Source organism: Geotrypetes seraphini, chromosome 8 (assembly GCF_902459505.1).
Source record: "Geotrypetes seraphini chromosome 8, aGeoSer1.1, whole genome shotgun sequence".
In the NCBI taxonomy this organism is placed as follows: domain Eukaryota; kingdom Metazoa; phylum Chordata; class Amphibia; order Gymnophiona; family Dermophiidae; genus Geotrypetes; species Geotrypetes seraphini.
Genome location: NC_047091.1, coordinates 25188307 through 25203760, shown reverse-complemented (window position 1 = coordinate 25203760; position 15454 = coordinate 25188307). Strand labels below are relative to the sequence as shown.

General features: G+C 50.0%; 1 protein-coding gene across 1 annotated transcript in view; it reads left to right on the top strand.

Moving 5' to 3' along the window:
• ADGRB2 (adhesion G protein-coupled receptor B2) overlaps positions 1-15454 on the top strand; it is a 164293-nt gene that overhangs the window by 33409 nt on the left and 115430 nt on the right. The window contains exon 2 of the mRNA XM_033957083.1: positions 9523-10252. Within this exon, the coding sequence (XP_033812974.1) occupies positions 9538-10252 (715 nt within the window). The 5' untranslated portion in view covers positions 9523-9537. The remainder of the gene's footprint in view (positions 1-9522; positions 10253-15454) is intronic.

Below are 15454 nucleotides of genomic sequence, written 5' to 3'. Positions count from 1 at the left end.
TATCTGTCCTGGTATGTGCTGCTAAACTTGACTTGTAGATTCTTCCACAGTAGCTATGGAAATTTAACCTGTAAATTGCACATTATGTATATTGGTATTGATCCCAAATGTGTTTCCAGTTAGAATAATAACTTGTATTGAAAAAACCTGGCTGGAGGATAACTATGGGAAATTGCAACCTATAAACTATATATTTTGTAATTGGTATTAGACCCCTTGTATGTATCAAGTTAGCATAATAACTGGCATCGGAAATTGTACTGTGGTTTTAGCAAATCATAACCTGTTAGCTGTTTATTGACCTGTAACCCGTTCTGAGCTCTTTGGGGACAACAGGATAGGAAACAACCGAAATAGATAAACCCACTTGCTTGTCCAGGCTTTCCTTTCATCACCAGTCCTGACTTTGGACCACTGTGTGCTTCGTCTCTTATGTGACAGGACAGAAAACATGCCATGAATGGAAATGTCCCTGGAGGAAGAAAAGAGGAGCTGAAAAAGGATGGGGGAGAGGTAGGCAGGAACTAGCAAGGATGAATGCCAGGAGGAGTTTTCTTTTTCCAACTCTGTAACCTGAGGATATGTCTGTGACACTCCCCAAAATAGGTAGCTCTTGGTGTCAGGGTCTTCTGCTGTATCAGCGTGCCTATGGCACCTCCATGTGCAGAGCTGAGGGTACCATGCTGCAGGCCACAGGTCTCTCTTGTCCCATGGTGCATCTAACTAAGAAAAAGCTAACCAAACCTCTGTCTTGTTCACATAGGGAACGCAAATACGGACCCATGGCCCTGCCCCATTCTGCCCCCCTCAATCTGCTCACTTGGGAGGGCATCTGTGCTTGCGCAGATGATGTCCCGATGTTGCTGCTACCTGGAAAGCTTTTCAAAACCTGGACAAGCCGTCCGTCTGGTAACCCTATGTTCACAGGCCACCAGAGGTCCAGGCCCTGCACTGAGGTGTGGGCTCTGCTGAAACACTGGAACTAGGCCGGAAACTGTCTTTTCCTTCTCTTGCTAACTCTCCGCTGGTTTTCCTCAGGAGTTTCGCTGTAGTCAGAAGCTTTCTTTGACACTGGCTCTCACACTAATTTCATTCAATTTATAACCAGCTTTAGCTTGTAAACCTGTAAAAGGCAGAGTCCATAAGATTCCCAATACAAATATAAAAACCAACCGAAAATACACTGATAAAATGATACAAAAAATAACATGAAAAATAGGCCAAATCATTTGAGTTCAACTTTAATCCCAAGGCATTGCAAACAGGGGCACTTTGTCTCGCTGGCAGTGTGTCTACCCTTAGCAGGGATGGGCAAAATTTATACCCAGAGGGCTGTGTGAATGTCAGTTTTCTCTCTAGTGGGCCGTAACATTGGAAGAGCTCCATCGACCTCCTGTGATAAATAAATACAGAGAAATTTAGCTAAAATGGATGGGGTAGATAGTCCCACTTTGCCCCCCCCCTCTCCTTTGGATCTCATTTTCCTTTCACTTTCATTCTTCTCCCCTTCTTTCACTATCTCTCCAGTCTCTTAAGAACATAAGAATTGCCCCTGCTGGGTCAGATCAGTGGTGCATCGTGCCCAGCAGTCCGCTCCAGCCACGGCCCTTAGGTCAAAGACAAGTGCCCTAACTGAGTCTAGCCTTACCTGCGTTCGTTCTGGTTCAGCAGGAACTTGTCTAACTTTGTCTTGAATCCCTGCAGGGTGTTCTCCTAGGACAAGCAGGATGAGTCAGTCACCTATGGGTGTTGTCCCAACACCTCCCAATTTGCGGATAAGCTCTCCAATAGCTCAGAGAGATTTTTTTTTTTTTTCTCTGAGCACGTGCAGTGCCCAGGCCCCACTGGGCATGCCCGAGCCCTACCCATTTCCCCCTGCTTCCCCCTAATCCCCAGTCTTTAGTTTCCGCCCGTTCCCATCGGTCGGATTTTTCTACAGCTCTCCATTACAACTTTTCTACTCATCAACTTGAAGATGCCTGAATCATCTAAAGAAACAACTGGGATGCAGGAGGAGGATGAACACACTGGATCCTCATGAATTGTGCGCCCACTGATTGGATCCGGCGCTCGAGGTTTCCGTGTGGCTTGCATTGTGTGCACATGTCACCACGTGCACGCAAGCTAAGGAAGAGGGCACTGAGAGACTTCATGAAGAGAAGTGAGGCCCGAGAATCTTCCTCCAGCAGCCATCCTCATCGGACGTAGCAGCGGGGGATCCACAGACGAATCCGGTGAGGAGCCTCCAGGACATCCTGGCTCAGTCAACCCCCCCGACTGTAACTTGTCCGGTCGAGAAATCTCTCCCGGAGGTCCTGCATGCTGTCGCTAGCCGCCAGCCCCTGCAGGAAGCCGATAGGAGTCTCACCAGACCGAGAGATCTCTCCAGGAGTTCCTGCATGTTACTGCTTACATCCAGCCTCTGCAGGGCATGAAGAGAAGTGAGGCCCGAGAATCTTCCTCCAGCAGCCATCCTCAGAATGCAGCAGCGGGGGATCCACAAGCTACAGTGGCAAGGAGCCTCCAGGATGCCCTGGCTCAGCTAATCCTCCCGCCTGCACTTGGCCCGGTAGAGAAATATCTCCCGGAGTCCCTGAATGTTGCCGCTTAGAACCAGCCTCTGCAGGGCAGCCGATAGGAGTCTCGCCAGACCGAGAAATCTCTCCAGGAATCCCTGCATGTTGCCACGCACAGCCATCCTCTGCAGGGCAGCCGATAGGAGTCTTGTATGCTGCTGCGTAAATCCACAGCCTCTGCAAGCAACAGATCGGGGCTTTCACCCTCCAGACGGCATGCTGCCTCTTACAGCCAGCCTCTGCAGGGAGCCGATTGGGGTTCAAAGGTAAGTCCTATCTGCTTGTTTTTGGGAAAACCTCTGATAATCTGTTGCAGCCCCGAGGGCTCTGCCCCACCCTCCTCCCAATCTGAATTTAAGGAGAAAGAATCTCCCATGCTTTTTTCCCTTGGAGGGGACCTGCAGACCTCTCCCCCCAGTAGGAGACATGCTGCCCCAGAGTTCAGCTCATAAAGGACATGCTGGAAAAAAAAAAAAACAAAAAACAACTCGATGTTTCTTTCCCTCTTGGGGTCCTGCAAAGTCTACAATTCACACCTTTCCCACCCCGCCCCCCTCTCATGTTGGGAATGAGGAGTCTGCCTTTCTCAGCAGGGTGCTGATATCTTCAGAGATGCGGCATGTCAGACCATGCCTCTCCAAAGGTGGGGGTTTGAAACTCCTCAGTCTAAAAAGCTGTTTGCTCTTCATAAAACCTAGGCAGAGTGCTTTTCCAGCTAGCATGAGGGACTCTGTACTATTCATGATTTCTACAGCACTGAAAGGCATATGCAGCGCTGTACAGTTTAATATACAATAGGCAGTACAGCAGCAGAAGTCCACTCAAGAGGCATTATCACTCCTTTTTCTCTGCCTCCAGGCACAGTGGGAAACGCAGCCAGGAGCACTGGCACAGATGAAGGGGTGCATCCTGCCCCTTCTCTGCAGGCTCTCCCCCCCCTCTCAAGAAGGACAGAGAAGGGCGGTGGGGTACATGGAGCCACACAATCAGTCAAGTGGAGCAACACATGAACCTGCGAACCACCAGGGGTGGGACCAGCAGCCACAGTTAATCCTCCTGCTGACCCACTCCTCTCTCAGCGGGCTACACTCCCCACTATGCCCCCCTTTAGAGGGAGCCACGCACAACAACATGGCACGGTTCAGCGGCATGCCATGCACCCAAGCAATGGAGGAACAAGCTACACACCAGCCTCCAGCCACGCCCCGAGTCACCACCCACAAAAATAAATAAATATTTACTAAAAAAAAACAACAACCCACAAACGAGGACTCACCCCAAGTCCCTCCAGAAACTCACAGCCTTTCTCAAGATCCACGTGGGTGGACAACAAGTACCCAAGACAGAGTACTACAAGGCCTGAACTACCAGTACCAGTACTTCACGCAGGCAGTGGCGATTCCAGTCCACAAGAACCTCCTGGACTGCAGAGACAAGATTTGGCTGACTCCCTCCTCAGGGCAACCAACATCAAGGAGACTGGGATTGAAGTACCAGATCTTTCCAGCCCAGGGATTCGACAACCCGCAGCAGCCATACATGGACATTGCGGTAGCTTAAGAGAACAGGGCAGCACGACCCCCCCCTCCAACCCCCGTCAGGGAAGGACCTGAAAAACCCTGGTTTCCACGGGGAAAAAGACCTTCGAGGGCGCAATGCTGAGCGCACGAATTGCTGCGCTCCAGTTCCAGATGCGGCTTTATCAGGAGGCCAGTGAGAGGAAATAAATAAATAAAATAAAATAGAGACTCCAGCTCACAACTGAGCCAGTCCACACTGGCAGCAGTCTGTGCCCCAGCGCTCGCAACAGTAACATAACTGCTATGCAAACAAGCACCGCCCGAGGGGCAGGGCATCCAAGGGCAGCCCTCTCCCCAAGACAAAAACAGAACCTTGACCACCCTCCGGCCCTGCAGGATCAGATTGTCTGCGAAGGCTTGGCTCAGGATCACCATCGACCATTGGGCCCTCAGCATCATCAAGCAGGGATTCCGAATTCGTCTCTACTCCCGCCCCCCCCCCCGAGTGGGCGGGGCACCCTCCATCTGACGACCCAACTTTCCTGCAGCAAGGAGAGGACCTGCTTCGGCAGAATCAATAGAGGCGGTGACGAACAGAAGAGATCACCAAGGGGTTTCTACTCCAGGAACCCCCGCGTCACCATGGACAAGGACAACGCTCGTTCCTGGATCTCTGTAAGCTCAACAGATGCATACACAAGGTCCAGATACACTCTCTGGGTACAGTCTTGGCCCTGTTACAGCCCGAGTATTGGCTAGTATCCCATGCACCCAGCCCACAGGAGGCATTGTCGCTTCTAAAGCCAAGACAGACGCCTCCAGTACAAGGTCCTGCCCCTTGGACTCTCAACGGCTCCAAGAGCGTTCACAAAGTGCATGGCAGTGGCACATCCTCGCCTTCAAGGGGTGCGCGTCCTATCTTATCTTGACAGCTGGCAGCCCCGTCAACCACCATAACCCTCCTCCAAGAACTGGGGTTCCTCATCAACTACATGAAATCCCACCTGATACCCACCCAGGGGATATCGTTCATCTGGGCAGTCATCGACACCACGCAGACCAAGGCCATCCTACGGGACTACCAGATCGACGCCATGACATCCCTGGCCCAGTGCATCCCTGCCAGCAGCTCATCGTCAGCACGCTCCGGTCTTTGTTGTGCAGCACACCAGACTACTCATGTGATCCCTGAAAGGGCACCTCAGACGTCACTGGGACCAGTGTACCCAACCTCTGACCACCCACCTACTGGAGCTCAGGGCCTTAGGGAATGCCCTCGAAACCTTCAAACAGGCAGGGCAGTCCTCACCCAAACAGAAAACCAGGTGGCCTTGCACTATATCAACAAACAGGGAGGGTCAGGGTCAACCTCGCTATGCAAGGAAGCTTGCCACATGTGGGAGTTCTCCAACTCCATTCAATGCCCCATCCAGGCAACTTACCTCCTGTGGGAGCAGAACGACCTGGCAGAAAGACTCAGCCACCAGCTGGATCCCGATGAGTGGTGTCTCAACCTAGCGGCGATGAAGAAGATCTTCAGCACCTGGGGCACACCGAGCATCGACCTGTTTGCAACCGAACCGAACTCAAAATACTCGACCTTCTGCGCAAAGAGATCAACCCATCACCGTCTCAGCCCCGACGGTCTGTCTGTGAGTTGGAACACCCTAAGTCCTGCAGAAGATTCTTCAGGACAGAGCAACGGTGATCATGATTGCCCTGTTCGGGCTCCTGCAACCATGGTTCCCGTTCCGGCAAGGGATAGCGGTTCACCCACCTCTCCCCGCTCCCGATCAGTGCAGTTCTCATTACACAACGCGGGAACCTTACCCTCCACCACGACCTGCGTTCCTTAGCCCTGACCGCATGGATGATGAGAGGATGAACCTACCACAAGACGTGGAGCACACTCTTATGGCAGCCAGAAGACCTTCAACCAGAAAACGCTATGGGTTGAAAGGGAGAAGGTTCCGCTACCAGTGCACAGACATGCAGCGAGACCCCTACAACTGCCCCATACCGGACATCCTGCAGTACATACTGAGCTTATCTCAGGGGGACCTAAAACCCACTTCCATCAAGGTCCACCTAAGTGCAATCACGGCATACCACGCTGGTCTAGACAGCAAACCAGTGTCGACGCATCCAGTAATCACAAAATTTCATGAAGGGACTGTCCAATCTGCACCCACCGGTCAGACCACCACCGCCTGGATGGGACCTCAACTTGGGGCCGCATCATCTCACCTCGACCCCTTCAAACCTTTGGGGGAGGCAGATCCCGTATTCCTGGCTGGGAAAACCCTGACCATCGTGTCTACCGACACACTCCCTCATGAGAACAGGGTGGTACCTAGAACCCACCCCCGATTCTTTCCGAAGGTGGCTTCAGCGTGCCTCCCGGCACTCTACATCTCCCCACAGGGAGGCACACTGCCACCTCAGCAACACCTCCTGGACTGTGTGCGGGCCCTGACTATGCAGCAGATTAGACAAGCCTCAATTGTTCGTCTCCTACGACCAAAACAGACCAGGACTTCCGGCCACCAAACGCAGGCGCTCGCGCTGGATATAAGAGTGCATCCCCTTCACCTATAGAAAAGCGCAGCATCTACCGCAGGTGGGAGCCAACGCCCACCAGCGCAGAACCATAGCCAACACAATGGCACATCTGCACCACACACCAATAGGGGACATCTTCGATGCAGCCACTTGGTCCTCCATGCACACCTTCACCAAGCACTACTGCATTCCACGCTCCAAATGCATTCGGCCGAGCAGTCTTGGAAGTGGCTCTTCCCTCCTTGGAGGGACAGCAACCACTAGCACAGGCTTGACAAACACTGATCAAGTAGGGTGTTATAAATATCGACAAACACTGTTCAAGTAGGGTGTTATAGATATTGATTAATAAGTCTTCCAGCACTCCTTCCTAGACTGAATGTGGAATAGGCAAGTATGAATTCTCACATGCAAGTACGATTTGTCACTGTTGACCAGTTGGTTTCTCACTGTTCATTGATTGTCATTGACCAATTTCACTGTTCTGTGAGTTAAGTAGGTCTTCCAGCAATCCTGTCTAGTCTGAATGTGGAATAGGCAAGTATGAATTCTCATATGCAAGTACGAATTGTCACTATTGACCAGTTATGAATTGTCACCGTTGACCAGTTGGTTTTCTCACTGTTCATTGATTGTCATTGACCAGTTTTCGCTGTTCTGTGAGTTAAGTAGGTCTTCCAGCACTCCTGTCTAGACTGAAGGTGGAATAGGCAAGTATGAATTCTCACATGCAAGTACGAATGGTCACTGTTGACCAGTTGGTTTCTCACTGTTCATTGATTGTCATTGACCAGTTCATTGTTCTGTGAGTATTATTGCTCAGTTAACACAGCACTTTATCTAAAACCTTGTTTCCACAACTTTACCTGCTTTGCCTGATTACCCTGCCCGGCTTGGCCTCCACAGCCAGGCGAGGGATGCACAAAGCGCTAAGGCGCAGGTCCAGTCGGTACATCCCTCGGCTAGGGAGTCACCCATATGTGGCTGACTCATCCTGCTTGTCCTAGGAGAAAGTGTAGTTACTTACCTGTAACGTAGGTTCTCCGTGGACAGCAGGATAGTCAGCCACACAACCCACCCGCCTCCCCATACGGCCGACCCGGCCACAGCTAGGAACATCCTGGGGATTAGGGGGAAGCAGGGGGAAATGGGTAGGGCTCGGGTATGCCCAGTGGGGCCCGGGCACTGCACGTGCTCAGAGAAAAAAAAAAAAAAATCTCTCTGAGCTATTGGAGAGCTTATCCGCAAATTGGGAGGTGTTGGGACAACACCCATATGTGGCTGACTATCCTGCTGTCCACGGAGAACCTACGTTACAGGTAAATAACTACACTTTTTCCCCTGTAACAGCCTCCGGAAGACCCTCCCTCTTCCAGTCTGCCCCTGCGCCCTCTCTCATCCCTCCTATGTCCCCCTACACCACCCCCCTTTTCTTAAGTTCTGAAAAAGTGTTGGTGTTTTGGACTTGTTAGCATCTCTTTTCAGCTCATGGTATTTGGTGCTAAACTTGATTAGCGCTTGTTGAAATCTGAGTACAAAATTGCTCTGTTAATCAAGGGTAATTCAAGCCTTGATTTTGCTAAATCTGAAATAAACTGTAATCAGTTTTGACCCAATGCATTTAACCAGCATGGTGGTAAAATATTGTGGGGATAATCAGACCTCCCTCTCCCCCTGACCCCCCTTCTCTGTTTTCTTTTTCCTTTGCTGTGTTTCTCTCCCTTCCTTCATCTCTTCCCCTCTGCCTAAGTCCATTTTTTAACAACATAAGAATTACCGCTGCTGGGTCAGACCATGGTCCATCATGCCCAGAAGTCCGCTCACGTGGCGGCCCTCTGGTCAAAGACCAGCGCCCTAACTGAGACTAGCCCTACCAGCGCACGTTCTTGTTCAGCAGGAACTTGTCTAACTTTGTCTTGAATCCCTGGAGGGTGTTTCCTTCCACTCTGGTTCAAAGCCTCAGAAAGGAAAACTGGCCCTGGTGCAGAGACCTGCCTTGACAGAGACATCTGAATGCAATATTGCAAGTGGGAAGATTAGTTTCTCTGCGTGGGCTCTTTAAAAATCACTTTCTATGTGACTGGACGCGGCCACATGAGTTTCCCTCTTAGTAAAAGAAAACAGTGTGACCGGTATAGTTGTTTGCAACTCTGAGGGAATCTCCTTGCAAGCAAAATGGATATAGTTGTGCCGTGGAATTACTGGGTATGTCTGAACTAGGCCCCAAAAGATACCCATCAAGGAAGGGGTGTGGGTGTGCCTAAACCTGAGGTTCAGCAGAGTAACTGGGGCAGATGAGGGGAGAGTCGTTGACTAGTGGGACCTCAGCAGAGACCCCTTCTTAATAAATCCTGATGAGAGATTCATCCAAGGCAGTGTATATACAGTATATGTATGCAAGGACTAGAAACCTTTCTGCTTCCTCAGTGTTTGTTCTAGGGCTGATAAATAGGGTTCCCATATGGCTCCAGAAAAAGGAGGACAGATTGAGACGTCCGGGTTTTACTTCAGAATGGAATGGAAGTAAAACCCGGATGTCTCAATCTGTCATACATTGCCTTCAGTGGAAGAAAACCCGGATGTCTCAATCCATCCTCCCTTTTCTGGAGCCATATGGGAACTCAGTCCTGGAGCACCCCCTTGCCAGTCAGGTTTTCAGGATTTCTACAATGAATATGCATGAGAGAAATTAGCATGTAATGGAGGCAGTACATGCAAAATCAAGATTATGCATGTTCATTGTGGATATCCTGAAAACCTGACTGGCAAGGGGGGATTCTGGGTCCCCACTTCTGTTTCTTGTGCAGGGAAAGGGAGCTTTGTCATGTCCTCATCGCTTTCTCTCTCTCTCTTGTTTCTTTCAGGGCAAATGACATAGGATGAACACTGCTTGTCACCTCTTACTGTGTGTGATATCTTCTGTTGTCCTGTCACCTGCGGGGTCAGCCCCCGCTCTGAGCGCATGCTCCGCCTTGGCATCTGGCATCCTGTACGGATCCTTCTCACTTAAGGACCTATTCCCTGTCGTGTCATCCGGCTGCTCGTGGGCCCTGGAGAACCCGGACCCCACCAAGTACTCCCTGTACCTCAAGTTTGATCAGGAGGAGCCGGTGTGCACCCTCCTGTCTCCCATGGTGCAGCCCCTAGACCACTACGTGGCCAACCACAGCTGTACTCAGCCAGAGGAGGGGGAGGAGGCGGGGATGGAGCTGTGCCAGCCTGGTGGCCCTGTCACCTTCCTGCACTTTGATAAAAACTTCTTGCGACTCTGCCTGTCATCGGAGGCGACCCCGGTGCTGTCCAAAGACTTACTGGAGCGCCGCTTTGTGGAGATTCTGCTAATCAACAATGATAATTCCAGCCAGTTCATGTGTGCCGTACTCTGCCGATGGATTGAGGAGTGTGTGCGAGCTGGTGGCTGGCAGCAGCGCTGCACTGTCACGCAGACTGATTGTACCTGCCCTCACATGCCCCCTCACCATTACAACGCCACAATCTCCAACGCCATCCTGCCGGCCACCAGCAGCGACTGCTGTGTGACAGAACTGCATTCTGGGAATGCGAACGAAGTTTACTCCAAGGACATCAAATTTGGTAAGTTTGTAATGTTGGTTTTAACTTATCATGCACTGTGGGCCGTCCCTTTTTATGATTAGATAACAACCTGCTCTGATTGTGGGAGATGAGGAGTCTCTTTGCCAGTGGTGGAAACAATGCTTTTTCAGCCTTCACATGCTGAGGAAAGTTAGATCCTGCTTCCATCAAAAACATTTTACCCTCCTTGTCCAATCCATCATCCTTTCCAGATTGGACTATTGCAACTCTATCTACTTAAGCCTAACTAAGAAAAACCTCCACAGACTCCAGCGGATTCAGAATGCCGCGGCCAAGCTCATCTTCGCTAAAAGTAAATTTGACCATGTCTCCCCGCACCTGGCCAAGCTCCACTGGCTTCCGATAATTGCCAGGGTCCACTATAAATGCGCCTATTTAGCTTTAAAAATCCTACACGGTATCCTCCCTCCCTTTATCCCTCTTTCTTGGAATTCATCATACCCTAATACCACCAGATCCTCTCACAAATTAAAACTATCCTTCCCCTCGCTAAAAGGCATATCCCGCACAGGAAAGCTAGGGACCTCCCTCCACTTCAAAATCACTGAGCTCTGGAACAACCTTACCTCCCCTCTTCGAAACTTGAGCTCTCTCCAAGTTTTCCGCAAACATCTCAAAACCTGGCTTTTCTCAAAAATTGTAAGCCTCTCTCCAACTTAGGAATCAAGAAATCTCTTATATCTGGCATCCCAAGTCCTCTAAATATTCTTCACACTTCTACCTCTAACCCTCTGTTGTAGTTCCTTCCTATTTCATCCACTGTAAACCGCGCCGAGCTCTACGAACGTGGAGATGATGCGGTATACAAACCTAAGGATTAGATTAGATTAGATTTAGCTGTCCCATTTTCAGTTGTGCTTGCTGTGCCCTAAAGCTACTCAACCACTGCCACCGAGCAGAGACCTCACGCTGTGGTTTAGTGGAAAAGTCAGGCCTGGGTATGATGGGTCCCTTTTGGTTAAGCGTCAGCGCAGCTCCCAAGGGTATCATCCGTAGCTGGAGCCTCTCTTGCTGACCGGTGCGTGATCCAGGTCGCCTTGTTGAATGCAAGGACCTTTGGCCGAGCATTCATATCTTAATTGCAGTTGCTGTATTACTTCGAGCCAGAGGCTGCTGCAGAGGCGTTCTCTGAAACGGGGCTGTTACTCTGCTCTTTGGGAAGAATGGCTCAAATGCGATTCCTTTCACTCCTTCTGTTGGTTGCCATGGTAAAACAGATTCAGTTTAAAGTCCTCGGCTTACTTTATAAATGTCTTCTTCATTCTGAACCTAAATATTGGGCTGGCTGTGAACTTACTACTCACACAGCAGCTCTGGGTGATCTTCCGAGCAGGCAAAATTGGTGGTTCCCGGCCCTGCTCTAATTAAATTCTCCTCTGTTGACCTTTGTGTGTTTTGCCCCTGCTATAAGGAATTCCATTCTCCTTGAATTACATCTAGAAGATTATTTTGCAGCCTTCTCTCAGGTGTTTGGAAAATAAGAATATAAGAATTACCATAATGGGACAGACCAAAGGTCCATCAAGCCCATCAAGTATCCTGTTTCCAACAGGTCCCAAGAGATTGTGATGTCATAATGTCTCATTCCACCAATGCCTCAGAGCCAAACTCATCATCAGTGATGTCACAATGGCTTGATTGTCCTATACTTGGCTCATATAAGAACATAAGAGCTGCCATTCTGGGACAGACCAAACGTCCATCAAGCTCAGTATCCTGTTTCCAATAGTGGCCAACCCAGGTCCCAAGTACCTAGCTAGATCCCAAGCAGTAAAACAGATTTTATGCTGCTTATCCTAGGAATATGCAGTGGATTTCCCCAAGCCATCTCAATAATGGCCTATGGACTTCTCTTTTAGGAAATTAGCCAAACCCTTTTTTAAACCCCGCTAAGCTAACTGATTTCACCATATGACCTAGGATTATCTGTTAGGGGTGTTAAGCTCACCCCAAGAAGTATTATTTTAATGTGTTTGTGTTATTGATTAATTATCCTTGGGGATTAGATTTCAGTGTGTTCGTTTGTCTAACTATATACTGAATGGCCAAGTGATCCACTGCAAACAGACTTGCAGGTTGCAAGTACTTTTAATAAATACACAAATGCACAAGGGAAATGTGAGTTTATTATGCAATTCCATTGTGATTAAGAGTGGATTGATAGGGTACACTCAGATATACTTAAGGATGTGCTTTTGATAGACCCTGAGGCTTCTCCTGGGTCTGGGGACTCTTTGAGGATCTAGAAGAGATGGATGCAGAGACTTAAGACCCATTTGCCCAAGGGAGGAAAACAGCGAAAGAGAAAGAGAAAGGGTTATTTTAAAATGAGCGGAGAACGGATGCCGGGCAATGCGCTTTCACGGAAGAACGATCCTGCTGGGTAGTGAATCAGGGGGCAGTCCGCTCTCGGTGCCATGTTGGTGGGGGCGCCGACACTCCTCCTTCTCTCCCCCTCCGCTTCTTCCCATTTCTCCCCTCCACGCCAACCCCTCCCTTTCCTCATACCTCTAGTGGAAGTTGTTGTTTGTGGCTCTTTACGACCCCATCGGCTCTCCCGCTGTTGTCACTTCCGGGTGCCACACACAGGAAGTGACATCAGAGGGAGAACCGACAGAGTTGCTAGGAGCACGTTGTTGACTGCGGCGAGCAACAACTTCCACTAGAGGTACAGGGGAATGAAAGGGAAGGGTGGGGTGGGGTGGGGGGTGCGCAGCAGGCGGGATCGGGGGGGGGGGGCACCACCACCCTTGCTACGCCACTGGATCAGGGAAGAGTAAGAGATGTTGCCTAGCTGGCTTTTAGTGAGGCTTCTCCACCTAGGGGATGGCTAGGTGTACTGGATTGGATGAGGAAGAGGTTAAGTGGGAGGATGGCGAGGGTTAGTGGCACTAGGACCATTTTTCATCAGCTGAATTGCTTTGGAACTTGGAGAAAATCTGCTTTTTGGCAGATGAGGTGAGAGGAAGAAGATATGAAAGAGCGCCAAGAACCTGGGACAATTGTGGAGGGTGGTGATGGGAGCAGGACTGAGGGGCACAGGAAAGAGAGCTGGGGCCAGTTTGGGCATGTGGAATTGGGGGTGAATCGGAGAGGACCGACCGGATGGGCCAGGTGGCCTGGATCTACCATCTCAGCACTCAGAAGAGCAGCAAAGAATGCCAGAGTAAAAGCAGAAGCGGATTCACCTTGCCTGATGACATGGAGGTATATGGTGGCCCAAGACAGAGAAGCGCCGTGAGGTCACCACTTTCGGAGAAGGGCTGAATTGGGTATTGTCTTGAGTGTAAATCTCAGCTGTAGCGGCTGTAATTGGACTCGCCTGACCTCCCTTTATGGCAGGTCCCATTACTTGCGGCATTCTCAAATCTGTTATGGATGAGGAGTGCTCTGTTTTTTGGCAAGTGTCTGTCTCTCTGAGGTGACAGGGATACAGGTGGCATTCACTCTAGGAACAGCTCTGGCTTTTCTAATCAAGGGGAAGCTGGTGGCCCAGAGCAGTGTAGGATGGGGTTAATATACCGGGAGAAGAGGTGGGCAGTGCCCGTGGCAGGTGCCAGTGAGTGGACGCTACGGGCTAGTTCCTGCCCACTGAGCCCATTCATCTGTTCCTCAGCAGATCATCCATGATATTCACTTACCTTCATTGCTGGTTGTTGCTGACTGAAGGAAGGGCTGGTTGAGCTGCTGCCTCCGCGCCCAGAGGTTGTGAGATCAAATCCCGGTGTTGCTCCTTGTGACCCTGGACAAGTCACATAATCCTCCTCCCGTTCCCTTAAAGGCAGCAGTGGGAGCTCTGCCACAGAGGAAGCAGGACCACTGATGCTGGTGTATCAGAGACTGGGGAATGGTACTGGTGTAGCAACCGAGAGTGGATACCTGACTAAGCTTTTGAGTCAAACCTAGACTTTAGCAGGCTCATGTTCAGACTGCGGGAGATCGCTGGTGATACCAGAAATTCAGTGCCAGCGCCGTATCTGACCACCGGCATTGAATTTCTGGTCTATTTTTGGCCGGCGGGATATATAGCCAGCTATGCCACTATTCAGTGGTTAGCTGGCTAAGTCTTAATGGTCAAAGGTGCTTCTCTTTGGCTGGAGAAGTTAACCATCAAGCTGTTTGGTACTGGTGGTTAGCTGGCTAGGTGCTATTTAGACGGCCTTGCGCCATTCCTGACAGAATATTGAGCCCTTGGTGTCGTGAAGCATTGAGTGTTTTTTTAAAAGACTGACCCTTGTGCGGGTGAGTGTGCTTGGATTGTGTACACGGCACACAAGTGTTGTCCTTTTGTTTACGTTTCTTCCTGTGGGGATATTTGTGTTCATGTATCCATGGTATATGTGCACTGCTGCATATGAATAGATTTGCTGGTGCATATGGACCTGGTTAGGATGTACACACGTGTCAGTACCATAAGAACATAAGAAGAGCCTTCCTGGTCAGACCAATGGTCCATCAAGCCCAGTTGCCCGTTCTCACAGTGGTCAATCCAGGTCACTAGTACCTGGCCCAAACCCATGGAGTAGCAAAATTCCATGCCACCGATCAAGGACAATATAGTAGTATACATTTGCCACACGTGCACCTTGATGTGAATGTCCCGGTATTCCATGCATGGAAGCGCTAATTAGTTTGGGGTGATTGAGAATTGGTATCCATGGAGATGGGAAACTCTCATGAGGCCTTTGCCAAGGACGGACCATGTAATGCTCATGACCATGAGAGGAGGAGAATGAGCAGGGTAACTACCAAACTGTGAGTACATTGGCCTGGGAGTCCTGAAAGGAAGCGTTCTACAAGATCAACTTCGGCCCCTTTGTGCAGACGCAATGATCTCCCCCTCCTGCCCCTCTACTTAGCAATCGAAAGAAGCGGAGGGAGGGGCAGCTGGCACAGGACCTCCCAGAATATTCTCATTTTCAATAGCCAGAAATAACCTACGACGCCTACAGCTGAGACTCACATAATCATTGCCAAATTAGATTTGACATTTAATTAAAAGCTAAGGGCACCTCGGTGTGAAATATTATAGGTGAAGTATCGAAAGAGCAGGAACTAGATCCATAGGGACAGCAGCCAAGCACTGGATCCTGGTCACTTCTGGCACCTGCCTCTCTGGGATCACATTGGATATGCATACAGTGCTCTACCTTTGCATGTGTGATGTGTATTCTGTATCAG